The sequence below is a fragment of the Cucumis melo genome, chromosome 10, assembly GCF_025177605.1.
Source record: "Cucumis melo cultivar AY chromosome 10, USDA_Cmelo_AY_1.0, whole genome shotgun sequence".
In the NCBI taxonomy this organism is placed as follows: domain Eukaryota; kingdom Viridiplantae; phylum Streptophyta; class Magnoliopsida; order Cucurbitales; family Cucurbitaceae; genus Cucumis; species Cucumis melo.
In genome coordinates, this window is record NC_066866.1 from 9,580,852 (window position 1) to 9,608,785 (window position 27,934).

Below are 27,934 nucleotides of genomic sequence, written 5' to 3' on the forward strand. Positions count from 1 at the left end.
TCTAAAATAAAAAAGAATTAAAATAGATATGTGAATTTATATGTATCCCCCATAAAGTTAATATATATTATTTGAAATTGAGGGAAGGCAATAAATAAAAGATGCAATAGGAATATTATTATTGAATTGAATAGGAAAATGTGATGCGTGTGATGAAAGGTACAAATAATCACATGCCACATGGAAATTAAATCACCCGTGCATTTAATAAAGGAGAAAAAGAAAACCCAGGTGGCGTTTCCTTGACAACATAAAACCCAAGCTTAGGTCACAAGGTTGGGGATTTTATCATATTTGGCCACACACGCATCCCACACGCATATTGCTATCATATTCACTTTCCTTCTCCCTTTCTTACATACCTTTACCTGTATCTTCCTTTCCAATCTTTTTCTTTTCTTTTTTTAAATAGATATATTATATATATTCTAAATAAAAAAGAAATTACTAAAAATAACACATTTATCAAATATTAAAAAAAATTCATATTCTATCGATAATCATAATTTCATATTCTATCAATAATCATAGAGTTTTGTTGTTACCGTTGATTGATACAAGTCTTTCAACAATATCTATTAATATCATTGACCGACAAACGTTAAAGTATCTAAATATAAAATTTTGGTGTATTTTGTAAATGTTTTAATTTTTTTTTCTATATTAGAATATAATATTTTCCACTTTTTAGAAGATTTGTAATCCGAGTTGTGTGTCTCAAAAATTTGAGGGGTTTTCTTCTTCGTTGTTAAAAAATAATTAATGTTTAGGATATGAAGAAGATTTAGGGGGCATGGTGGGATGGTTGATGTAGATTTTGATAAAAGTATTCAGCACTAGACAAAGATGTTTTGTATTCAAAGTGATGCTCTAATGTGCTGGTCCTTTCGTGTTTCGTGATATCATCTTTCAAACTTCATTAAAACTATATCTCTATTTGCTTTTTGTTCCTTAGCCTTGGTTCCATGATCATTTTGCTATACAAAATGCACAAATAATTTAGAAAATTATGGAAATCGTAAGGATATTCGATACGTTAGGTTTACATGATTTCTTAGCAACATATGTTAGATATGTCTATAGGTAGAGGAAGAGAACAATTTTATTAGAGATGGAAAATTATACCGTAGATCACATGCATCTATAACTTTATATAACACACAATTCTAAATCTCATAGTCAAACTCATAAATAATATCATAAATATGACAAACATAAATTCAAGTCATTCCAACGCATTTTGTATACTTTTAGCTAGTTTTCTATTTTTGAAATTGATCATGATCTATTATGATTTTCATGATGTGATTTTTTTATTTTTTTATTTTTTTGAGAAAAGGTTTCCATTGTCTATCAAAATATAAAAATGAAAGTTTAGTTTTACTTCTTATAAACTTTGGTAGTTGACAACATAACATTAAAAAAGAAAAATAAAGAAAAGATTAGAGGTGAAAATAAAGTTTATAAACTTAAATGATTTTTTTAAAATCGAAAATGAAAAACAAAATAGTTATTTAAATAAAAATTTATTTCTTTGAACTTAACTTCAAAGCTATGTATTGGTTATTAATTGGACAAGTTTGATGAACTAAGCTATGGTGGCAAGAAACTTTGATGAGTGCAGATACAACGTGTTTCTTCCTTCTTCTTAATAACAGTATGATACACATTAAGTCAGACCTATCTTCAATTTTTAGGTACAAAAGTTATATAAATTACTGTTGAGTTAAACTTAATATTTTTTGACATTATACCAATAATTAAAAACACGTTGTGATTATTCGACGTCAAACTATTAAAAAAATTCAATAGATGAGTTATCCTAACTTTAGGTGAACTGCTTTTATGTCCCACCATTAAGTCACTTCTTTATAAAAATTTATCCCCAACACAAAATGTCAAAAAGTGTCTGTAAATTATATTTATTTGTTGAGAAACCTTTTGTGTTATTAGTAAAGAAACAAAGCTTTTTTTCTTCTGGGTCTTAGTTAGATCATTTGAGATTGTTTCTTAGGACAAGTAGCAATATTTTTTAAAAGAGTAGAAATTAAATTTCTGAATATTTTCCAAAGAATCTTGAAGACATAAAAGATGGGATTTTGTTTAAAATTTTGACAATGATCTATCTTGATTGATTTTGAATAGAATTCTTAGACAAAGCTTCAATCCTTGTTGGTATTTGTTTGTTCACATTTATTGAAAGCAATCAAAAATAGAGTTTGAAGAAAGTTTGTTGCTTTTGAAAAAAGTTAAAAAAGAAAGGAAGCTTCCTCCAAATGGATTAGGGTTTACCTAAGAGAAGAAAGAGTTAAAAATAAAAATAAAAATCTATCTTTCTCTTGGTCTTTCATTTTCAAATGCAATATAGTGTGAGAAATTATCCGTAGCTTCTTCTTCTCAATGGAAACGACTAGACTACTTGAAAACCCATTTCTAGAGCCACCCCATTTGTCACATTAAACTCTACTCTTCAGGCATTATATTTTGTCTATAAACTTTAAGATGTTGACAGTTGATATATACTTTAAAGAGATGTGGAATTATATATGATTTAATTTTATGATAAAAGGCTGAATTATATGTCAATTTTAAATCCATTTCTATTTTGCACCACCCCCTCTTTTGAAATATCTTTTATTGTTTCTTGGAAAATTACACAAATTAAATTATAGAGTGACATGAGTAGATGGGTGTTTCCTTTTCAAATTTTTTTAGTATAATAATTAAGAGGTAGGAGATCAAACTTTTAATCTTTTCATATGGAAGTAATGCTAATACAACTAAGTTAGACACACTTTGACCCCTCTTTTGTAGACTTGATTTTTCAAAATATATTCAATTAAATTATCTATCTAGTCAATGTTTTAATCCCAATTTTAAAAATTATATAGAAAATTTAAAAGAACTAGGGTTCACGAAAATATTTCAAAAGATTTTAAGTTTACGAATATTTTTGAGGCAATTTTTGAAACTAAGAAGTATTATTTTTAATTTATTGATATTTACGTATTCACAAAATTAGTCTTAACGTGTAAAGTTAACTTAAGTCCATATATCTTCTCGAGAGAAATTTTAATAGTACTAAAGTAGTAGAAATTTCTTTTACACTACCTCCATCCACTTTTTTTTTTTTCTTTTGTCAAAAATGGTATTTTTAGAATTATTTAGATTTACAAAATAAATGAATAAATTATGTAATGACACAAACAATAGATGAGACTAATAAGTAGTCCTCAATAGTCAATTGTGTTTCATCTTCGTTATTATTGGATATCAAATTAAGAGTCCATTCACATGGATCTGACATTTGGGCCCAACTTCTTGTAAGCTAAAGCCTCGATCATGAATCGACCCAATGGCCGAAAGCCACATTATGATGATTCATTGGGCCGCGGATTCTTCCAATGGGCTAATTTCAAACTACTTTCAAAGAATTTGTGCATTTTCAGAAGAGGTATTAACCAGAAGAGCTTAAATAGGGTCCCAAGCTTACTATATCTTTTATAAATATCTTAATGGACTACAATTTTACATAAATATTAGATCAAATGTCCAAATTACCTATCTTTAATATTAATAATGGATAAAAAAATTTAAAATTAATAAAAGAAAAGTGGAGAATAATTTTTTTTCAAATTTCGGAAAGACTTCCCTGGTTGAAGAAACTTCCAAAAAAGGGATCTTCTTAATTTCCAAATCTATCGGAAACGTCCTTGTTCTTTTTTTTTTTTTTTTTTTTGTGTAAATTTATTTGATAAAAAATAATATAAATATAAATATATATATATATATATATATATATATACATACATACATACATACATACATACATAATGATTTCGTATTATTTTAAATATGCAAATGTATATAATGATCATAGTATATTATTATTTAAATATGAAAGGGAAAGGACGTGGATTATATACTTGAAAGATTGTACACTATAATTCATAGTTTTAGAAACAAAGTTAATAACATGAAGTAATTAGTAAAATAAATTTGGTGGTATATATAAAAAAACAATGCAAAATGGAAAAAAATTAAGTGGCATATATACTTCATTCCCTATAATTTTTATTGATCGGAAACTTCAACGAAAAATTAGACCAGCATTCTATATGTCAAAATTTCATAAACATAATTAATAATATGAAACAAATATGCACTCATCGGATAACTTGAAGATGATGAACGGAATAAGAAATATAAGACGGAAAAATAGATCGAATAGGAGAAAAATCGGACGGAGAGAGGGATTGGTTATGGCACCAGAAAGATGGATGGAGATAGCCTAAATTGGATGCCCGAATGATGTGCAATCAACAAAAGTGAAATAATTTTGTGAAAATTCTTTAATATATTCTTACCATAATTGCCTTAATTTTATACCATATTTAAAATGAATATGTAATAATTGATATCCTAACATTAAATGAAAATAAATAAATTAATTATTTGATACATTAAATAGGTAAGTTATAAGATACAATAAATGTGATATAAAATAATTATGACATTATATTATATATATTTATGAAAATAAAGAATATTTATAATTAATGTTAAGGACAAAATGATTGATAAAAATCTCAAAATCTTATTTAAGAAAATAAATGAGAATTTGAGACATTTGTGTAAAATGAAAGCTAAAGTAAGACGTATTTTCAAAATTTTTATTTTCATACATATACATATAAAATTTCCCTAAACTTTGGGTACCATAAAAGAAGAAAGGCCATGTCTCAAAATAAATAAATAAATAAAGAAGAAAGGCTAAAAGTTATAACCAAATTGATTCTCAATTTTGTTTCTAATCTTTTAAATTTAGGTAATTCCAATAAGTAACTTTTATGGCTGGTAATCACGCTTATAACAATATTTAAAAAAAAAACGATAAATTTACCGAAAATCTATTTGTCATATGCTCTCTATAGCTAATAGAATTCATCATTTATAGATCATTTGTTATTGATAAATTCTTGTTAGTTATATGGTCTATCAATGATATAGACTATCTAAATTTCACTATATTTGTAACTTTTTATATTATTATCTTATATCTACAAATACTTTGAGTCTAATCATTATAGTTGCAAATGTTCTTTAAATTTTTTCTACAATGCATTAAAAATTTCTAATAAGGTCCTCCCATAAATAAAAGTGTTAAAACTTGTCAACAAAATATTTTTAACGGTATGGGAGGGTTAGAGTTCATTTAAACTGAGTTTCTAATGTCTTAACCGTTTGAGTTATACTCTTATTAGCATTTTTAAACAAAAAGTTTTGTAGCATATAAATTTTTGAAGACACAATAATTTAAATGTTCTGTAGCTCAAACCACTAGACACTAAAATTGTTGAACTCAAAGATCTACGGTAAAAAAAAACATCTCTCTTTTAGCCAAATGCTTAAAAAAAATCTAAAGGAGAAAAATATGAGAAAATAGAGATTAAAATGTTGAAATGTGTGCATCGAGACTAACTACTGATATTTGTATTATTTTATCACTTGATTAACTACTGATATTGGTATTATTTTAGAGAATAAAGTTGATGGGGACTTGAGCTCCTGGACCTAGGGGTGTAAACGGGTTGAGAATGTCTCCCAATCCAACGCATATTTTCAGGTTGGTTGGGTTGCTAACCTGAATAACCTAAATTAAGTTTCCAATTCAACTCAACTCAACCTATAAAATATGAGTTGGGTTGTCGGCCTGTATTATTATTATTCACTACAAGAAATCGGACTTTTCCCAACGTCAAAAAAGACGTCGGGAATAAAAGGTTCTCCCGACGCATAAAGTAAGACGTCGAGAATAAGAGATTTTTCCAACGCACAATTCATGCGTCAAGCACTAGACGTCGGGAAATAAGGGGTATTCCTGACGCCGGCCTAACGCGTCGGAAGAGGGCCTAGGTATTCCCAACGTCGTAAGTAGTGCGTCGAAAACAACCTCACGTGGGAAATAAGGGGTATTCCCAAGGCCTAAGTTTTCCCGACGCCGTAAGTGTGCGTCGAGAAAGGCAAGTAGTGCGTCGGAAAAGGTCTAGGTTTTCCTGACGCCATAAGTAGTGCGTCGGGAGATCCCCTGAATATTTATTTCGTTTCTGTTTTACACAGAACTGAAAACGAAAGGGAAAGGGTTCGGAGAAGAGAGAAACATTCGTCGCCGTTCGTATCTCGCCGCCGTCCGTTCCATCGTCGTTGCCGCCCGTCGCCACGGCCGCAACTTCAGCTTCAGCCTTCCTTCGTCCGTAGCTCGCCGCCAACCTTCTCTTTGCTGTCTTCCAAGTTCTTCTCTCTTCATTCTCGCTTTTTCAGGATCCCGTTTGTCACCCTGTAGCTAAGCCAGTCAATGACTTTCAAAACAAATATATCTTAAATGAATATTTTTTTTTATTGAAACAACTTTCATTAAATGAATATGTGTGCGTCTGTGCATCATAGGGTTGGCCGATCATTGGACAAACAAGAAAAATCTCAAGTTTAACAAACCTTTTCAAGTACCTTTTCTCGAGCTTTCAATATAGTGTCGGCAAAACGATTCCTTAACAAAGCTGCACGGTAAAGCCTGTCGGGGGAGGCTTTCCCGACATAGTACATGGCATCGGGAAAGTAGACGAGGCTTTCTCGACGCCGTGGATTGCGTCGGGAAAGACGGCGTCGGGAGAGGCTTTCCCGACGCCGTGGATTGCGTTGGGAAAGACGACATCGGGAGAGGCTTTCCCAATGCGTGACCAAAACAGCGTCGGGAAAGCCTATCCCTACTCACTTTCCCCGACGTTTGTCCCGGTGCCGAGGACTGCGTTGGGAGATCCTTTCCCGACGTATTTTTCACTACCCCCGACGTTTTTCGGTGTCAGGAAAATTTCGATTTTTTGTAGTGATTATTATTATTTTCGGTTCTAAATTTTAATGTTTGTAAATGGAAATCATATCAAGCATAAATCAAATATGTTTTCCATCAAGTTAAGCCGAAAAAAAAACTCTCAAAACTCATAAGATTGTTTAACTTTTATTAAATAAATAAAAAAATAATTAAAAAAAAATATATATTATATTAATTCGAGTTGGGTTGGGTTGACCCAAAATTTTCAACCCTCTAACTCGAGACCCCATCCAACCCGAAAAATATTTTTAAACATACCAAACCTACATTTTAAATTAACCCAACCCAACCTATAAATATAGGTTGGATTGGTCGGATTACTCGGATTATTCTTATACCCTTACCTAAACTTATATCAAATCTATTGATGTTTGTACGAAAGATATTTATTATAAAATAATTTAGATTTAGGAATTTAATATAATGCTTTCAAATCTCTTATACAAAAACATTTTCTCCTTGAAAAGGGAAGTCAAGTTTTAAGCTGTTCAAATCAAAGAAAATTCAATTTAAAAAACTTATCAAATATTATAATGTTACAACCATTTCATATTTGGCCCATCGCTCATTAAAACATGAATAACAAAAGTTGTAACATGAATAAATGATTACTAAGTTAAATATATAACAAATTTGAGTAGAAAGTGTTTCTACGTGAAAGAGTATTTTTAAGATAAAAATATATTCTTAAACACAAAAGAAAAATAAAATAGTGGTGAGACCATTCTAAATTTGATTTGATGGATGGAGTTCATGAATGGGCCCTCACGTCCCCATGATGTGTGAATATATATATATATGAGTACATCCTATTAGTTTGACACATATGCAATATGGCATCAAACTTTTATAAATGCTTTGTATAGGTTCTAAAATTACAAAACTCACATCTCATTTAATTTATTGACAAAGTGTGAGTGTTTGGTTGGTTGGTTGGTTTTAGATGGGTGAGGTTGGGTGCTTTTAATACATGTCAAACCTAGCCTTTGGTTTGACCATCAAAATCATGCTTCCAACCATAACATAACAACTATCCAAATATGATTCAAACATTTTAATTTCTTTCCTCTACTCACAACCCTAAACCCTTTCTACCCTTTTCATTAAACTTGCCCCAATCTTTCTCTTTACTTTTCACCACCCAAACTATGTCTTCTTCTTCCCCCCCCCCCCCCCCCCTCTTTTTTTCTTTAGACATATGTGATTTTAGGAGAAGTGTTGTCTTTAATGTCATTATTAAAATGTTTAGTTCAGGAAAGGGCTATAAATTATTAAAATGTTTTGTTTATATATAATAGATGCTAGGGAGTTTGAAGGTTTAAAATTTACAAGTGTACTTGTATGAATAGGGATGACATTTGATAGCCTTTAACATTTATGTCACAATTTTAGAGACATCCATTACTCTATCCCTTCGCATGTGACGTTACTCAAAAAGTTGTGGATTAAAAAATAGTACATAATTTAAATGAGTGTATGACTGCACAAGAAGTACTAAAAATTAAGAACAACATATATATATATCAAATTGTATACCCTTTCAAATTTGCTAGCCTATAACAACTTGGTTTTTCATTTATACAGTACGAGCTCTCTAATTCGATTCTTTTGATCTTGAGTTACGTTGAAAACAATTATATTAGGAGTTAGTTCTAGCCCGTGTAAAACAAATAATTGTCTTCAGAACAACGCTTATTAGAAGCATGCCTCAACTACGTTTTTAAATCCTTAAAGGTTTTGAGATTTTTTTAACATTTGGTTATTTCCATTTTGAATGTTTGAGTTGAGTATTATACGTTGAGTGTATTTTCTAGTTGAACGTGTAGTTAGTTTTATAATGTATTCATTTCTTATATATATCAATTTTCTACTAACGACTGTATCTGTTAAAACCTTGAACTAATAATTATATCAATTTAAATTTTAAACTTTTATAAGTATGTCGATGTATACACTTAATTAAGTTTTGTTTGGATAAACATAATGTAGGACTTAAAACTTTACCAAGTAAAATCCTAAACTTTCATTAACAAATGGTTTTTGATGAAAATCATTCATGCATGCATCAATTTTAGCTATCCATTTTATTAATATTACATGTGATGGCATTCAAGAAGAAGAGTGTAAATTAATATTTGGAAGAGTTTTAAAGTTAGATGGATATATAATTATGGGTTCATAATTATTATAATTAATAAAATAAAAGAAGTTGAAGGTATAGATACTTTTGGAGAAAATCATTTATATAGTCAATATTTAATTGAATAGATGTGAAAGTAGAAGAAGAGACAATAGCTCTACTTCTCCTAACAAAATTAAAATCCATGAATTGTCCGGTAGGGTAGGGGGTACCAACCCTAAGAAATTTTGTTTTGTGGGGGTATTCTTTGAAACTAGTAGGTGAACATTAACAACACCTATTAATTAACATGTGAATCATCACATTAATATATGTCCAAGGACGTACTATATATTATTATTATTATACATCTTCACATTTATATATTCTAATTTCTAAGCAATCGAGTCTACAGAAATGCTATCATACACAAAATAATATATATATATATATATGTCTAGGAGGATCTCATTAACATTAAAACATACAAATATAATTAGGAAGCATACATTTTCCTTCCTTTCTAACAAAACATCATCTATCTTTGTTTTATTTTTTCTTTTCTTTTTTTTTAATTTAAAATAAATATTGAAACCTATTTTTTTTTTTAAAAAAAAAAAAAAGCAATGCTTTTTTTCTTGTTTGTTCTTAAACATTTATGAAAGTAATAATTTGAGTAAACTTTAGAGGCTAACCATTAAGTCTATGTGCTTTTATTTTAAATTTTGTAATCCTATACTTCAAATTTTGTATCAATTTAATTGCTATTATAAAAAATATCATTAAAATTTATTGAGATTTCTACACATGAACTAAAAATTATCGGTGTCTATCATTCATAGATTATGCCATTTTGTTATATTTGTAAATAATTTAAGTAATTTTGTTATTTGAAATAATTTCTTTAAAAATTATCTTAAATGACAAAAGATTTACAAATATCATGATATAGATATACATAAATAATAATTTATCGCGGTTCATCGTAGATAAACGATGATATTTTGTAAATATTTTGGTTAATTAATTTACGATATTTGTAAATAGCCCTTCATAATATAATAGAGGATATAATACATATTTTATATTAACAAAGATATTTGAGTTTATAACTTTACATATGTTAACTTTTTTTAATCTTTTTTAATATAATTCTATGTTCTAAAATTTCTAATTTAAAAACTTGATACACTAATCACATTAGAAAAAATTGTCTCAAAAATCTATTTTTTTCTTTTGATATTCGTGAATGTTTGGATCGGCTTACGTGCACCTCGACTAATTTTACTAGACAATCCACCTGATTCTATCAACATTTAAGTGTCAAGAAAACTTGTTTTTTAGGTAGGTAACCAAGGTAAACATGTTTTTGGAAAATCTAACAAATTTTGAAAAGTCTAGGTCTTTTTTGAACATAAAATCTTGTAAACAAACTTCCTATCCAATATTAAACGCATTTTCACTAAGTTTGTTGAAGGTGAAAATCTAAAACAAAATCTGAATTACTTATGAAAGAGTCCCGTATTATTAGTATTTTTTTTTTTTTGAAATTTTTTACTTACTATACAAAGTATTTAATCTTGGGAAAATTTTCTAAATATAACAAATTAGTGAAATATTTACGGCCTTAACAAAACCTATAAACTTAGTCATTTTTTAAATATTTCAAGTTCGTCCTCCCATCTTTTTCTCTTCCCTCGGATTTTTTAATCGTCTTACTCTATATTAATCATCTTCCTCAATACTCTTCTCTTTTAGCTGCGATTTCTTCCATTTTTTATTTTAGATTTGGGTAACCAAATCTATTTCTTTCTGTCTTTCTTGTTTTTTTCTCTTCTTTAGATGCGTGCATGTCTTTCTTCCTCTTTCTTCTTTTTCCTTTTCTTTCATTCACTGCATGCATTGTATCGTCTTTCTTCTTTTTTTTTTTTTTTTTTTCACGTTTAGATTAGGTAAGCAAATATGATGGTCTATAAGAATCTTGGAAAAATTGGTTAGACATTTAAATTAGGGTAACCAAAACTAAAAGATTGTGTATAAAGAATATTAAAAAATATCGTTTATATCAATTTTTTTTTAAAAATCGTTTATAGACAAATCTAAACGATCAGATACTAAATTTTGAAAAAAAAAATCGAACCAAATCTAAACGATCGTGTGTAGCCAAATCGAAACGATCGCCAAATCTAAATGATCGTATACCAAATTTTTTAAAAAATGGTTTAGATTTGGGTCAAATCTAAACGATCGTGTAGTCAAATCTAAACGATCGTGTAACCTAATTAATTAAATGATCGTGTAACAAATTAGTCAAATCTAAACGATCATGTACAAAATCGCGTTACCAAATAAATTAAGGGCATTGTTGACAGGACATTTTTGGTATTTTACATGTTGGTCCTCTGAGCTTTTTCCATTTTTGGAATTGTTTTATAGAGTGCATGTAACGACTCAACTCTTTATACTAAGCTGAGGTCATTACTAAAAAGAAACAATGACAAGAGACACTTTTTTCAAACGAGGGAAGACTAAATTTTCATTAAAAACGGAATATTAAAACATTGAAACATAGACGCGGAAGCAAAACTGAGTCCCCATATGGCATGTCACGGATCCTTCTTTGTCGCTCGCCAGCTTTTCTCTATCTTTATCGTCGCCTGAAATATTAAACATAGAAAGAGTGAGTATAAACAAATACTCAGTAAGGGACCTACTACTAGTCCCGCTAGGTGTCTGTTAACTTCCCATTAGAGTCCTGTAAAGAAGTACCCCTGAACTGACAAGTTCCCGAACACGTGCAATCTGTGATCCCGTAGGAACAAGCTGGTCTCTAGTGAACCCAAGGGAACACCTAAGACGATCGAGCTGTGAGTGATCCCGTCGAATCACTCAAATCATGCATATGTCAATGTCAATGTCAGACTGGCAGTCCCGTCGGACTACGCAGTCATAAGTGTGAGCGATCCCATCGGATCTCTCAAATCATGTCTGTGTCAATGTCAATGCCAAAACTTCTAATTAATTAAATATTCATCCAAGAAATATTTAATTAATTTCAAATCCAACATAAACAAATAATTCTCATTAAATGAATTCAAAATAACGCCCAATAAATTAAAGCTAATTAAACAAAATTAAGATAATTAACTCTAAAATTATCTTAATATTTTGGGGCGTAACAATCTTTCCTCCTTTAACAACTTTCGTCCTCGAAAGTTCTAATCTTTGAACAACTTGGGATACTTGGCTCTCAAGTCTTAATTAAAAACAAATTCTACCAAACTCCATAATCTTTAATTAAATATACACACCAATGTACATATATTTAATTAATCCAACACAAAACAACCGAATACATTCATTAACTTCGAAGTCCACTTAATGTAATACCCATAATAAGTTCCTTAAACTTATGGGGTGTTACAATCTTCCCTCGCTAAGAAACTTTCGTCCTCAAAAGTTTTAGTCCTTGAACAATTTTGAGTATCGAGCTCTCTTGTCATACTCTTGTTCCTAAGTAGCCTTCCCAACTCGGTAACTCTGCCATGAAATTTTCCTAAGTGCAACTCTCATGTTGCGCAAAGCTTCGCTTCTCTTGACAAAATATTACTTTTCTTTTCTTTACACTTAACCAAGTGAAACTTATTTCATAACCCTTCAAAAACTACGTTCTATTATCCAACTTCGAACTTCCACCCTTAAATAAGGTATTCTCCACCATTTAGCAATCTTTAGAACTCACTAATTTCTCTTTTCTTATTTGATAAAGTTCAAACTCATGTCCAACTATTGGCTTTCTTTAATGACATCAACTTAGCTAGTTATTCTAAAGGAGTTTGTTATTCTTAAACTTTAAACTAGTTGTAACTTATCCTTCATGGTAAACTCAAAACAGTTTCTTGAAGTCTCATCAAAACAACTATGCACTAATGTTTGCTTTGTTCCTCCTTCAGTATCTCAAATCTAACACCAATCAAATGTGCTTGACATACTTGAACTTAACCATGCCTTTAGTTCCCTTTAAAACTACCAACATAACTTATTTCTTAGATACCCAGTCACAAAACAGTTCATCAGGCTGAACACGTCCTACTCCCTTGCCTACTCAACCACCCCGTTGAGTACCTCTACGTGGCGACATTTTTCATAAACTTCACCACCAAAACCAATCACCATCATAACATTCATGCAGTTCTAGTTTAATACAGGCAATGTCACATGCATATTCATAATCATGTATCATAAAATACATATCTGGCGAGTGACGAAGGACCGTAATAGCCATAGGGACAAAATCAAAGACTCACATCGTAAGTTAGTCTACAGAACCTAAAAGCTGACGCTCTGATACCAACTGTAACGACCCAACTCTTTATACTAAGCTGAGGTCATTATTAAAAAGAAACAATGACAAGAGACACTTTTTTCAAACGAGTAAAGACTAAATTTTCATTAAAAACGGAATATTAAAACATTGAAACACAGACGCGGAAGCAAAACTGAGTCCCCATATGGCATGTCATAGATCCTTCTCTGTCGCTCGCCAGCTTTCCTCTACCTTTACAGTGCAAATACTTTACCGCTTTTTTATATTTTTGAAAAGACCCCTTTAATCTTTGTATACCGGTAATTTTAAAGATTAGAGGACAATCTAAACCTTCATGTCTGTGGTTGGTAAGTCTTTCAATTTTTTTTTAATTAATCAATTTCCTCTCCTATTCTTCCTTATATGCATAATTCTTAAATATAAGAGGGGTATGTTATCCAAATTTAAGAAACCAAAAAACAAATTTCTATATAAACTCTTATTTAATTTAAAAAATTTGACTTGATTTTGGAGGACATACCTAAAGGTAGATTACAAAACAAAAAAAAGAAAAAAAAGAAAAATAAGAGGCAAAACAAGTATATGTACTTAATTTTTAAAAACTAAAAATAAAAAAATCAAGTGATTATAAAAACAAGACGATTATTTTTTTACTCAAAAAGTTTGTTTAAAAAACTAATCGCTCTCATGCTAACTTTTTTTTTTAAAACGGAGAAGAAAAGTTATTCTGTGGAGGACTTCGTAAAATAGTGGTATTGGTATATATGACATAAGTGGTAAGTCTTAATTATATCGCTAAAATTTATGATTTCAATTACACTTTTAGAAGGTTGACCCTAGGATTATGGAAGTGGTGTGAGTTATATTAACGCACTCTAGGCTTGGAGGAAGAATTATGGAAAACCTAGGATTGTGTTTCCATAATTCTTTATTTCTCTCTTTTTTACTATTCCACTCTTTTTCAAATCCTTCTCATTCCCTCTCCAATCTTCCACCAAACACATACTATCATAATTATCATTCTTCCAAATGCATACTATATCATAACACTAGGACTATTATAATATTATGACTATCATAACACTAACCCTATCGTAAATCACTCATTCCTCCAAACCCCTCAATATTTTAAAATTTGGACATAATCTATTTGAAATTGTATCAAAATTAAATAACGATTTTCTTAGTAAACAAGTTTTAGTTAGTTATATTTTGAAAGGAGGTAAATAATTTAAAGTTTTAGGTAAGGTAATATTTCATCATCTTAATTACTATTAAGAAATTTGAGGGAAACAAAATCGTTGAGAGGTAAGGTCGGAGCCTCTATTTTAGTATATAAGCAAATCACCAAGGTTAGTGTTAATAATGAATGAGTCCACAACGAATGTAGTTCAATAGTAATAGATGTGACTCTTCATCTTAGAGTTGAGAGGTTCAAATCTTAAAACTAAACTTTAGGATAATGTTTTTACCTATGTGAATGAAAATTACTTTTTTTTTTTTTTTTTTCCCTTTTTCAATTTAAATCTAACTAAACATATACTCTCCACAAAAAAATCTTTATGTTTAACTTTAAAAAGAAATAGTAAACATCAATCCACCACTTCACTGTTCCACAAACTTTCTTCCATTAATTTATTTAACTCACCAAGTTTTCTCCCTTTTCTCCTCTCCCTCTTCCAACTTTTGTTTTTAAGTTTACAACTTTTCCAACCATTTTAACTAAAATTCTTATCTCAAAGCCTTTTTTCCTCTAAACAAGAGATCATTTTGGATAGGACTAAAACCTTCCATTTTTCTAATTTTATTTTAATGAAAAGTTGATTTAAGAAATAGTTTATGACACTTTAGGTAAGTTTAGAAATATCTTTTCAATAATTGGGTGAAGATAGAATGGTTAACCTTTAAAATGTTAATTGGTTATTAACTAAACAAAAACATATATATCCAACTTAAAAGTTAGATGTTCAAATCTCTCTCCTACATATTTGTTTTTCTAAAAAAATTATGTATATTTAACTTATTAACACGTGAACAATCGAATACCACTCAACACATGGGACTCTACCTACCTATTAATAAAAACCAACATATTCATCACCCCAAAGCAGACATTTAGTAAAGATGATCCAAATTTGAGGGTGGAAAATGGAAATACCATTTGACCCAACTCTAGAAAATAAGGATGTATAACTTTTTAGTTGCCTCATCATCTCCTCCCTCTTCGTGCTCCCACCTATGTTCAGCTAATTCAATACAACAAGGTTGTCACATGTTAGGGCCTTGGCTCCTTCCCTCCCCATCTTGCGAGCTGTTCAAAAAAACAAAAAAAAAAAAGTGTTGGCAAGTGATTGATAACATCAACATTCACTATTTCGATAACCCAAGTCAAACGACATTTTGAAGGTCAAATTTAGATCATTTCGTACAAAAATTTTATTCAGAAGTGGTAGCTCTAAATTGAGGTTAGTAAAACTATAATAATGTGTTCTTTCTGAAAACGGATATTAACAAATAGTTGTAGGGAAAGGTAGGAATTTGGAGCGGTGGAAGGTCAAGATATGGCAAAGCGCAACAACACCAGCGGTTTATAAAATCAAGTCGAAATTGAATGCTGTAGAGCCAAACCTACAACTTTGGCCTTTTCAAATTTCATTTTCAATTGGGTCTTCTTCGTTCTCTCTCTCTCTCTCTCTCTCTCTCTCTCTCTCTCTCTCTCTCTCTCTTTCTCTCTTGTGGTTGTAGCCTTAACTTCGTCCGAGCAACAGGGAGTGAAAATCGGCACTTCGTCCTTTTCTTTTGCCCCATTTCTTACTTCTGGATGTATCTCTTTGATTGAGTTACAACGGACATGGTAGGACCTTCAAGACCTCAGTTTGTTCTTTTTGGATCCTCCATTACTCAGTTTAGCTTCGCCAATGGTGGTTGGGGTGCTATTCTTGCCGATGTTTATGCTCGCAAAGTAACCCTTCTTTCTCTTTTCCTCTGTTTTTGCTTTCCCTGGTTTTGTTGTTGTTGAAAATTTTGACTCATATGCCAATTTTTGAATGCCCACATGGGAAACGCCGCTAATTTGATTATTTTGATGAATTTGTTTTGATTCTTTCCCTTCTGTTGCTTTTATGATCTGTTGGATACCTGAAATGAAGGAAGATTCCACATGTGTACCCTTTTACTTCATTTGGATTTTGATGATTCTCTGAAAACATAATTTATTCACTGTTTTTTTTTTTTTTTTTTTTTTAAATTTTATTTGTTATATATTTTTTGTTGTTGGGTTGGTATAGTGGTGACCTCCATCAGGTTAGAGTAAATGAGTTCAAATCCCACCAGTCTTGGTAGACACTGTTGTGTGAGTGTGTTGTCTCATGATGTGTGAGTGTGTTGTTTCATGAGATTAGTTAGGCCGGACTGGATATTCCCAACATGAAAATTCGATAGAGGTTTCTGTTAATTTTTAAGTTAAAAAACACTTCACTTTGTAGTGATATATTATCCATGTACTTTTGATTCTATACCAATTTAGTATATAAGTTCAAATATATAACAATTTAAACCCTGCCATAAAAAATTCATAAAAATTACTATTGTTTTTATTCTTTAACAATGTAAACTTTATAGCTTACAAACATATTGGGTCCTTAATTAGTTCATTGATGTAATCTATGCAACAAACTCATTAAATCTTAACACCAATTTTTTAGATAGGGACTAAATTGTTATAGATATGGAGTAGAAGGGCCAAATTGTTGCATACTAAAGTTATGGAACTAGTGTTACAAAATTGAGAGTACATGGGCTAAATCATTACAAACTAAAGTTTAGAGACCAAATTGTTTCTTACACGAAAGTTTGTGACCAAAAGTGTTTAGCCCTTTTTTTTTTCTTTTTGGTTGTAGGAATTGGATTGATGGTCTGATTCTTCTGTTTGTTGTAATTGTGTTTTGCAACTTTCTTCCTAAACAAAATGTTACTTCCGAGTGTCTAACAAAGTCATTTCAAACTCATACAAAATATCAGGACAGCCAGAATCTTGAGAATAAATTGTTACCTTTCTTGCTATTTTACTTCATAGAGTTGGGATTTTCTCAACCTGCAGATTAGCTATTCATTTGTTGATGTATTTTGGTAAAAAGGGTGTGGGAATTCAAACCATTGGACCTCTTTTTCAAGAATATAAAACTTTGGCTAGTTGAGTGATGCTCAGGTTGGTGATGTAAATTATCATTTTCTAACACATATGTCTTGATTATGAAAAATACTTGTGCAAATCTTGATCAATGTTGCTGCTCCTCTCTTATATTTTTTAGAAAAAGTAAAAAACTTTAGTATAAAAGTTACAAAACTGATACCACATTTATCATGGATATCACTTTGAGGTTGCACGCCACTTTAGATGGTTATATATGTGCTTGAAAAGACTCCACTTACCAACTCTAATTGTGCTTGAAAAGACTCCATCAGTCTAGGACACTTTGATGGAATTAGAAGATTCCAAAATATTTATTTTATTTCATTTTATGCAATTTTTTCTCTTTGTTGGGTTGGTGGCCTGTTTTAAAAGCCCATATAACTTGAGACCTGATGTAAACCTGTTGTGTTGGGCCTTTATACATAGGGAAGACTTTTCCTTTCATTTATATACCATTTTGACTAAATATATACAAAATTTATTTGTCATAAGAAAATATTTACAAATCTATTGCCTTGCTTTATTTTATTAATTTATCCTATATTTTTTCCCCTTATTGTCCATGGTACGATCAGTTTTTCAGTTTTGAAATATGATTGGATTCTTTCCTAAAATGTCATATTTAACTAATAGAATCGTTTTCTTCTTACTTTTTCCACTCTGGAAAAATTCTGTATAGAAGCCAACGTTGTTGTCGATGTCAAAAGTATTCTCAGGTCACACCAAAGATAAAGAACCATTCTCCTGCACTAATTCCTTCCTTTAATAGAATAGAATTTTCAATTCTATACAAATTAGTTAAAATAATATTTTACCCTGTTTATTTTCTGCCTTTGCATAAGATTTTGCCTGAAAATGATATTCCAAAACGTTCTTATGTTCTTTGTTCCTTGTGTGGTTTTAAATTCTATATTAAAAATTAGAATTTGCAGAGGGGCACAAGCATAATTTCATTTTAACGTATGCATCGGTTGAGTGATTTGTGTGTGACGTGCTGTTAATTGTTATTGTTATAGTTTTGAATTGCATGGTAGACTTGTGGTTATTTATACAATCTAGTATACTATGTAAATACTCTTTTTATTGAGTTTAATAATATTTTGATCTTAGTAATTCTGGATTACATCAACATTACATTCTTAGCCATCCTCGCAAAAGTTAACAATCCCATAGATCAAATCATGAAATCTTTTAGACCTATAGTTTCACTTGGTTAAGTCAGATTTTTGCTTTCTCCTGATGAAGAGAGTTCTTATTTCTGTTACTTTTATAACCTTTTCCAATAAACCCTATCAAATACTTCTTTGTCATTGCCTCTCTTCTCTTTTTATTTGAATTTTAAATTTTGAATGGGTAGAAATCCTTGAACTCTAGTAATAGAAGTGAGATGATCTAAGATGGGGAATGAGCATGAAATGGTGGTAGTGCAAAATACTTTCAGACAGAAAGCAGAGATTAGGTTTTCTGACTGAAATCAAACTACTTTTATTTTTCTTTGAATTTGTTTGTCGGTTTGAATTCTGTACATACCATGTTGTATGATTTGTGACAATATTATATTGAAACTCTTTCCTTCAGGCAGATATTCTTCTACGAGGTTACTTAAGTTGGAATTCTCGGCGTGCTGTACAGGTTCTTGATCAGGTTTTTCCAAAGGTATTGTGTCCAAGTGTTATAGGTTTTTTTTTCCTTTTATTGTTTGCTGGACATGTTTATTCTAAAGGATGACTTATTTGGTTGCCTGGCTATTTTCCTCTTGTATAGATAGATCACTAAAAATCGTGTTTATGAGTTATATACTATTGAAATTTACAGTATTAATAGCGCTGATTTTTTAATAATGTTGTCTGAGATAAAATATCTTAATTTTGTGCGATATTTGAAATATATAGTTATTTGATTTTGATTATAGCACCAAAGGAATGTTACAAAAGCAAAACCACTTTTCTGTATCGGAATAAATGATAGTGATGGATGTATATGACTTGAGAATGTTACTTGGTGTATGCATACACATGTATGCGTGAATTCATGCATATACATATACATACGTCCATCTGTGTGTGTCTATATATATATGTTAAATGTTGATGTTGATGGAATATCAGTGAAACTATAGATTTTGATGGATATTTTTAAAAAAATAATGAAACAAAAAAATTAAAAATAATTATTTAAATTGTTAAATTAATATTAAGCATTTTAGTGAGTTAAAATACTTATTAGTTTTATTATATTCACATTTGTTGCTTTTTTTTATGTTGCATTGATTTTTCGTAATACAATAAAAATATCTTTATGTCACTGAAACTGAATACCTTGTGCATGTGTAACAAACAAGAAATTTTCATTAAAATTAGAAGGATTTATAAAAAATCAAATATAAAATATAAAAGAAGTAGGAAGAAAAGAAAAAGTGGGATTACACAAAGGCTCTCATATTGTTCAAAAGTGAAGAAAGAGTATATATCTTTTTTTTAAATGAAAACTTTGGACAAGAGACTCCAGCTAAAGTGGAAATAGACTACCCAAGAAAAGTCAAAATTCCTTCCACTATTTTGGAAGCTTCCTTTATTCTTCTGTATCAAAAGCTCCCATAGAGCAGAATAAAAAATAGGATTAATCTATAAAACTGAAGAGATGGTTACTATCTTCCTTGCTGTCTTTTACAAAGAACACTACGAGAAAAGGGGATAACAACTAATGGAGTTCTTCTGCTATGTTACTTATTTTCTCCTTTCTTTTTTGATCGACACCATATATATTTGGAGCAACTTATGGGTGCCATTAACCTCACTAAAAAACTATTTGAAATTATATTTGATTGTAAGAAAATTGGTAGGTTTTTTAGTATACTAGGTAGATAGATATGTAGGAGTTTATATTTTCATGTATCAAAGAAAAAAATATGTTGCATCCAACTATTTAGGCAATGGTACAACTAGAACTCAATACATTTGTAGAAGTCCCTTTGTCATTGTGACATTGTGTATAGTTGGCAAGTTACTCCAGGAATTGGTAAAAATTATAACCCTCAAATATTAACCTGCACACTTAACCCATATATTTAATCTGTCGCACGTTAATGGGGGATGGCATTTCACAGTCATTACTTGTACTCAAGAATGATCTCTTTGTGTTGCCATTGCATATACTGATATACTTTATCCAGTGAGCAGATATCAATTGGAACTATAAATAATCTGTAAAAACTCAGATTGATAGAAATTGAGATATTATTTATCAACAAAGAAAGTACAATTAAACTCAGGGGAAATTAGAAACCTCACTTCTCTCCTAGATCTTACATCCACTGTTCACCAAGGCATACCTTCTTTCTTACTTGCATCCTCAGAGTACCTCTCAATTCTAATGGCTTAGTTACACTAAGCGGTGCCCTGAGACCACTTTTCTCTTTTTCAATTCTTGTTGAGGAATGTGAATTACTAAGGTCTGAGGCTGTGTATTCTAGATATCTTAGCTGGACATCAATATCTGTACTTAGGTACTATGTTTACATTATTTGCAATGGCTAACTTTGTTAGCTAGACGTAGCCGTTATGTTATGCTGGAGGCTGGACAAATGAAAGAGTAGTAGAATATGAATCAACAGTAATCTATATTTGTATCTACTAATCTATATGTCGTTTGTTTCATTTTCACCCCTCTTCCCAGTTCCCATCACCATATTCTTTATTTACCCTCCACTTATTCATTTCCTTTTCTTCATGTTAAGTCTTGTCATTGTTATTATTGTCGCCATCATTTTATTTTTTTTATTTTAATCTCAGGACGCTGCTGTACAGCCTTCTTTGGTAATTGTTTATTTTGGTGGTAATGATTCAATGGGTCCCCACCCATCCGGCCTTGGCCCTCATGTACCGCTTCCTGAATACGTTGATAACATGAGAAAAATTGCTACTCATATCCAGGTAATTCAAAAGAAACTCCATGTTAACATCTGCCTACTAAATCGTTCCTTAAAAGTTTGTTGAAACTTGAAAGTAAAATTAGTAGGTAAAAGATCTGTCTGTCCTTTGTCAAGTGTAGCGTAGCGTAGCTAAAAGAAGAAATTCAATCATACTCTTCATTTTCTTGTTTTAACTACTGTTGATACACATTCTAATATAAATCCTTGAAAAATCAGAGCCTTTCAGATAAAACGCGCCTCATCTTCTTAACGTGCCCTCCGGTGAATGAAACCAAAGTTCGTGAAAGCCAAAGGTGCCCGACACAATTAAACACATTGTCTCCAACATTCTTGTTTATTTTGTGTTTTCATTCTAAGATGGTTCATTTTTGTATCAAGCAGCAAGTTCCTCAGTGAACTGGTGAGAACAAATGAATTGTGCAAAGTGTATGCCCAAGCTTGTATAAAGTTGTGCCAAGAAATTGGTATAAAAGTTGTTGATCTTTTTACTGCCATTCAAAAAAGAGACGATTGGATGAACGTTTGCTTCACGTAAGTTCACTTTGATTGCCATTTCAAATATTATTGGTCGTAATTCACATTTCTTCAAAGCTGATTGAGAAAGATAAACTTCCATATCCTTGTGTAAGACGCTATTAGTTTTAGGAATCTGAAGGACGTCGGAAGTCTTCTTTTCGATTGGTTTTTGTTATAGTGTGAAGCGATTTTGCTTCTCCATTTTGCAGAGATGGGATTCATTTGTCAGCTGAAGGAAGCAAAGTAGTGGTGGAGGAGATTATGAAAGTTCTAAAGGAAGCTGAATGGAAGCCATCTCTATTCTGGAAGTCCCTTCCAACAGAGTTTGCAGAAGACTCGCCTTATGATCTCATTGCAGCTGATGGCACGAAAACTCTCAACGGTTCTGATTGGATCATTCACCGAGACATTATGTGGGATTAGCCTTCTCATCAACCTCCATTTCATCGCCCCCAATTGCAGTCATCTTACAGAAATCACTTGCTCAACAATGGCAGACACGGAAAAACTCCATAGAAGGCAGAAGAAGGAACGAATGTAGGAGAAGTTTGGAAGTTCTTGAAAGAGCAGCAGAAAATTTTAGGATTAAGTAGATAGAATGTGCCATGTGGTGTTAGAAATTGGTAATAAGATAATTCATAAACTTGATAGAAATTAATAACATCATTTGTTCTGTTTTATTTCTGTATTGAATAACTTGCAAAGCCAGCAATGATGAGTCAAAAGTAGAAATTTTTTGTTTTGTTCTGTTCTGTTTTCTTTCTTGTGTTTATATAGTAAATGGATTTGATTTGATGTGTGGTTTAGAGTGATTTTAATTATGGAAAAAAGGTGCATACAACAGTTTGTGTTTCAAGAAGTGCTCCCTGTCAAACTACTTTGTACCAATATTTCTAGATTTTGCTAGTTTATTTATCCACACTTTTATTATAGAAAAAATAATTACAAATATAGTAAAATAACACAATGATAGATATCGGATAGATTAAGATAGACTATTATCGAAACATATACTAATATGTTAATAGATCAACTGCAAGTAGATTGTGACCCTTTCATATACTTAGTAAATATTTTGATTTATTTTATTATATTTAATAATAATTCTTTATTATGCTACCAAGAAGAACTTAGTTTAATTAACCTATCTTAAAAATCGACATGTTTATAGTTCATAGTTCAAATTTCTCACCCCAATTTATATCGAAAAGGTTACCAAATATAAAAATAAGCATAAAAAAGTTACTAATATATTTTTGTGTGTTTTCACACACGCATATATATATTTGAATATGTATGAATATTTTATAAACCAAATTAAAATTTTAACATTTTAACCATCTTAGTTCTACTGGTACGAGTTTCGATCTCCCACTTTATTTATTAAGAAAAAAAGACGATACTTTTCTTGTGGGATCGACATTTTAAACATTATTCAAATTGATGTTTTCTTCATTAACTTTCGTGCACAAATTATATTTGTTGCCTATATACCTTTTCTCTCACTATCCTCTTTCACAAATATATTCATTATTCTCTTTTGTGTACACTTTTTATTTTCCCCTCACTTGTCTCTTTCATCACAGCCTTTATCTCACTTCAATTATTCTTTTTTTTTTTTTTTTCTTTTTCCCTTTTCTTCAAATTTTCATGGTATTCTTTACCAAAATTTTGGAATTTGAATTATTTTCATTTCATTGATTTGTTCTTTCCAAAAATTATTTGTTAGATAGGTACAAGTCATAACAAAAATAGTTCCAATTAAGTCAAAGGCATTTTTGAAACATTGAAGAACATAAAAGTTACAATAAATATGGTTTGTTTATATTAGTTGCTCCCAAATCATAAGATGAAATTAATAGCTTCATTGATTTTAGTATTGAGATTCCATTTTCAACCAATCAATGTAAACAAATATGAGAAGTAAGCATAGTAATAATAGAGCATTGCTCATTTAGTCTCATGAATGTGGAGTTGAATAATCCAACTTTTATTATTTGGAAAAAAGAAAATCTTAAGTTTTCATCTTCAAAAACTCTTTATCGTTATAATGTAATTGAATATATATTTTAGCCCTAAAAACTAAAAAGGTGGCTTAGGGGAGTCCAATTCTATGGGTGGGCTCCAACATAAGAGAATACAAAGCCTTCCATGGAGTCGGGCATCCCAAAAGAAAAAATCAAACTTTCAAGTTACGGGTCAACCAACATTACACGTAAACATAAATCAAATTACGTATTATAAGAAGGCCTTGTAAATATTCATATTCCAACAACCTCAAGGCTAAATAAGTAGCTCTTTTTTATGTTTAACTTACCTAAATACTCCATATACTAACTAAGTGTACTTGACTCGATATGATTCTGATGTGAGTAAGTTAACGAAACGTAAACTCCAACATTTATGTGTTTGGAGTAGAGGAGTGGATCAAAAAAGTGCTCAAAGGAACAAGTATACAAAGACATATAATCTAGTTCTACATTATTTTTATATTCACACATTACTCTCAACAAAACACAAAATATTTACCCTCTGTATAACAAAATCAAAAAATCCATGAAAACGATCATTTGTTTAAATATACCAGGTTGTCCTTTCTTCCTTCTTCTTTTCCGTCTTCTTTCTTCTCTTCTGCAATTTTTCTTTTCCTTTCCATTTTATTTCTTCTTTTATTTTATTTTTTTCAATTTTACTTTTATATTTTTTTTTTGAAAAATCATGATTTTTATTTTCAATCAATCATAAATATTGTATTTTTTAAAATGTTATTTGGTTCAAAATCTTGTACCACATGTAAAAGATTTTGGTACACGATCGTGAACAAAAATCATTGGTATATTGATACACGTTTAGATTTGGTTACACAATCATTTAGATTTGATTACACAATCATTTAGATTTGATTACACAATCATTTAGATTTGTTTATACTATCGTATACCAAATCTAAACGATATTGGTAGAAGATTGTTGACCAAATATAAAAGACATGGGTAGAATAGATTTAGTACTCGATCGTGTATCATTTATAAGAATTTGCTCGCATTTGGCTAATTAATGTGTGTTGATCGGATTACTTTGGTGTTCTCTACAGTGGGTATGTGAGCTTTTTTTTTATTTTCGTTTTCAAAATTATTCTTTTATCGTATAATATATTTGGTTGGTTTGTTATAATTTTGAAAAAACCCCTTTCAATTATGATAATCTTTTAAAAGAAGTTAGAATTTATTATATTCAACAACAGAGTTAGAGTCCATTTTCCAATTTCTTAAAATTAATGAATAAAGTTAAATCGAATAAGAGAATATAATTGAAATATCCAAGGAAAGATGGATAAAATTATTCTCTGCCATACGTAATAAGCATAAGGGTTTAGATATTTTTATCTCAAAAAAAGATAAAATTTTAAACAAAGCTTAAGATATTTATTTATATTAGTAAATTAATTAATCTAAAAGAAATTGAATACTATTATTTTTTTAAAAAAATTAAATACTATTTAGATGACAAGACTTACCTTCTGTTGTCTCTGCACTCTTACACCAATTTATGTTCTAAGTTCAGTTTTGCTATGTCTCTAAACTTTTAAAATATCTATATTAATCATTATATTTTTTTAAAAAACGATTATTCTATAATTATAGATAAAAAAAAAAAAAAAAAAGAACTAAAAGTTAAAAGTAAAGGTCCAAACCAACCTTTTAATAAACAAAAGTTAAAGACAAAAGGATGGATAAGAAAAGCACAAGGACAATAAGAAATCAATACAAATAGTTACTTGATTTACTAAAAGCATGTAATTTGACTCCTCCATGGATAGAAGAAAAATAAATTTACTATCTTAAAGAGCAATACATAACAAACAAAGAAAGAGATAAAATTGTGAGTAAATTTTAGAGAGATCCCAAATAGAAAATATGTAAAGTGGAAACAAAAACATAAGAATACAGACTATTTTAAAAAAAAAGTATAGAGAGAGAGAGAGACCAAAATAAGGGAGTAAAAAAAAAAAAAAATAAAATAAAATAAAATAGTGAGGAGATATTTGAGAAGATATTTAGGAAAGATGCTTAAAGGGAGAGAAGAAGGGACCCAGTTTTGGTGTTGCGTGGAAACCTTTTCGTACTCTTTTTCCTTTTCTTTATTTATTATTATTATTATTATTATTATTATTATTATTATTATTATTATTATTCCCTTTCTCTTTCTCTTTCTCTTTCTCTTTCTCTTTCTTTTTATATTTTCATCTACTCGCCCTCTTAAAGCGCGTCTTCACACTTCCTCTTTTGATATTTATTTCCTTCTCTCTTTCTTTCCTCCACAACTCTTTCTTTCTTTCTTTCTCTTCCTTTTTTCTATTCTATTCTATTTTATTTTATTTTATTTTATTTTAGTAATAATGTAAGAAATAAAAGAGTACTATAAAACAATTTTATGTTCTTCTCATTACTTAAATTACATTTTTAATCTTTCAATATTAAAGATCTTACCATCTATTCATTCTACAACCATTTCAAAGTACCTAAAAATTCCCTTTTTTTTTTTGTTGTGTCTAATAAATTATTTAACATTCAATTTTATATATAAACCGTTCAACAAAATTTTAAAATTTTGAAAACCAGTCCATCTATTACATTAAAATTTAAAATTTATGTCTATGAATTTTATATTTAATAGGTATATGAATACAAAAAAAGGCAAGTTGTAAAAAATAAAATATTTGAAAAAATATTTACATTTTATAGAAAAATCAAGCGTAGAAAATTGTCTTTTAATGGTTTTGTTCTATGAAACTTAATAATTTGTCAAAATTTTCTATTTTTAAAAATTCCAAAGAAAATTTGATACGTTAACAAAACAACTCTAAAGTTTAAAGAAAATTATGTATAAAAGATACAAGTTTTACCATCAAATGTTGTTTGACAGCCAAGATTTTGAAAACGACGATGCAACCTTTAACCCCCTTGTGCTTGCAATCTTGACCTGACTCCTCGAGTTCAAGTTCAACTAATCTAATACAATAGTGATTTCACATGTTAGAACTCACTATTTTAAAAATAAAATATAAATTATTTTCGATTATAGCAAAATAACAATGTCTATTTACACGACAAATATAGATACTAATGGACTACTTCCGAAAGATATTTTGTCATTAGTTTGGGATTTAAAAATTTGACTCTAAAGATATAAATTTATTTATGTATTCTCTCTCTTTTACATCTTTATTCCCACGCGCTGTTAGTTTCGCGTGGGGCCAATGGCTCCACGTCCCGAGCTACACCGATAATGGTTCCTCTCAGTATTTAGTCATCACCACCGCCTTTTTCCCTTCTTCAATCAAACCTTTCCCTTTTTTTCAAAAAACTCAATCCAACTATCCAATACCAAACTACCCTTTTCCTTTCATGGCCGATAACAATCCCCGCCGCAAATCCAAAATGAAGCCTTCAGCAACCACCACCACCACCACTACCACCACCACCAGCGACGACCCCCCACATGACGCTTTTCCTGACGAATACGACGCCGAGGTATGGGCCTCTTTTGACCAAACCTTCCGGCAAGTCCAATCAGTGCTGGACAGAAACAGAACTCTGATTCAACAAGTGAATGAGAATCACCAATCTCGAATCCCAAGCAACATGGTTGACAACGTTGCTTTAATCCAAGAACTTAATGGAAACATCTCTAAAGTTGTTTCCATGTACTCTGATTTCTCCTCTGATTTCTCCACTGCTTTCCATAACCACAAACCCAGAAGTGGTAAAAGAGGCACCACCAACCCAGATGCTTGAACAATTCAACCCACAGCAAAAAACAAAAAACAAAAACAGAAACAAATTTCCCCAATTACCTCATTTTCACTCCAGACCATTGTTTTTCTATCCGTTTCATCATCATTCATCATCGTCATCAGAATCATCATCAGTATCAGCATCGGCATTGGTTAGAAATAA

General features: G+C 30.3%; 2 protein-coding genes across 2 annotated transcripts in view; both read left to right on the forward strand.

The window, feature by feature from the left end:
* Window positions 1-15,460: 15,460 nt before the first annotated feature.
* LOC103501439 (GDSL esterase/lipase CPRD49) lies at window positions 15,461-22,721 on the forward strand. Its single transcript, XM_008465013.3, has 6 exons — window positions 15,461-16,297; window positions 19,106-19,183; window positions 21,319-21,459; window positions 21,675-21,751; window positions 21,840-21,989; window positions 22,184-22,721. Exons 1-6 carry the CDS (start codon window positions 16,187-16,189, stop codon window positions 22,395-22,397), a joined length of 771 nt encoding a protein of 256 aa, XP_008463235.1. The 5' UTR covers window positions 15,461-16,186; the 3' UTR covers window positions 22,398-22,721.
* Window positions 22,722-27,188: 4,467 nt separating this feature from the next.
* LOC103501440 (protein EARLY FLOWERING 4-like) overlaps window positions 27,189-27,934 on the forward strand; it is a 945-nt gene continuing 199 nt past the window's right edge. The window contains exon 1 of the mRNA XM_008465014.3: window positions 27,189-27,934. This exon is cut by the window's right edge and continues 199 nt beyond it. Coding sequence (XP_008463236.3) covers window positions 27,383-27,772 — 390 coding nt within the window. The 5' untranslated portion in view covers window positions 27,189-27,382 and the 3' untranslated portion in view covers window positions 27,773-27,934.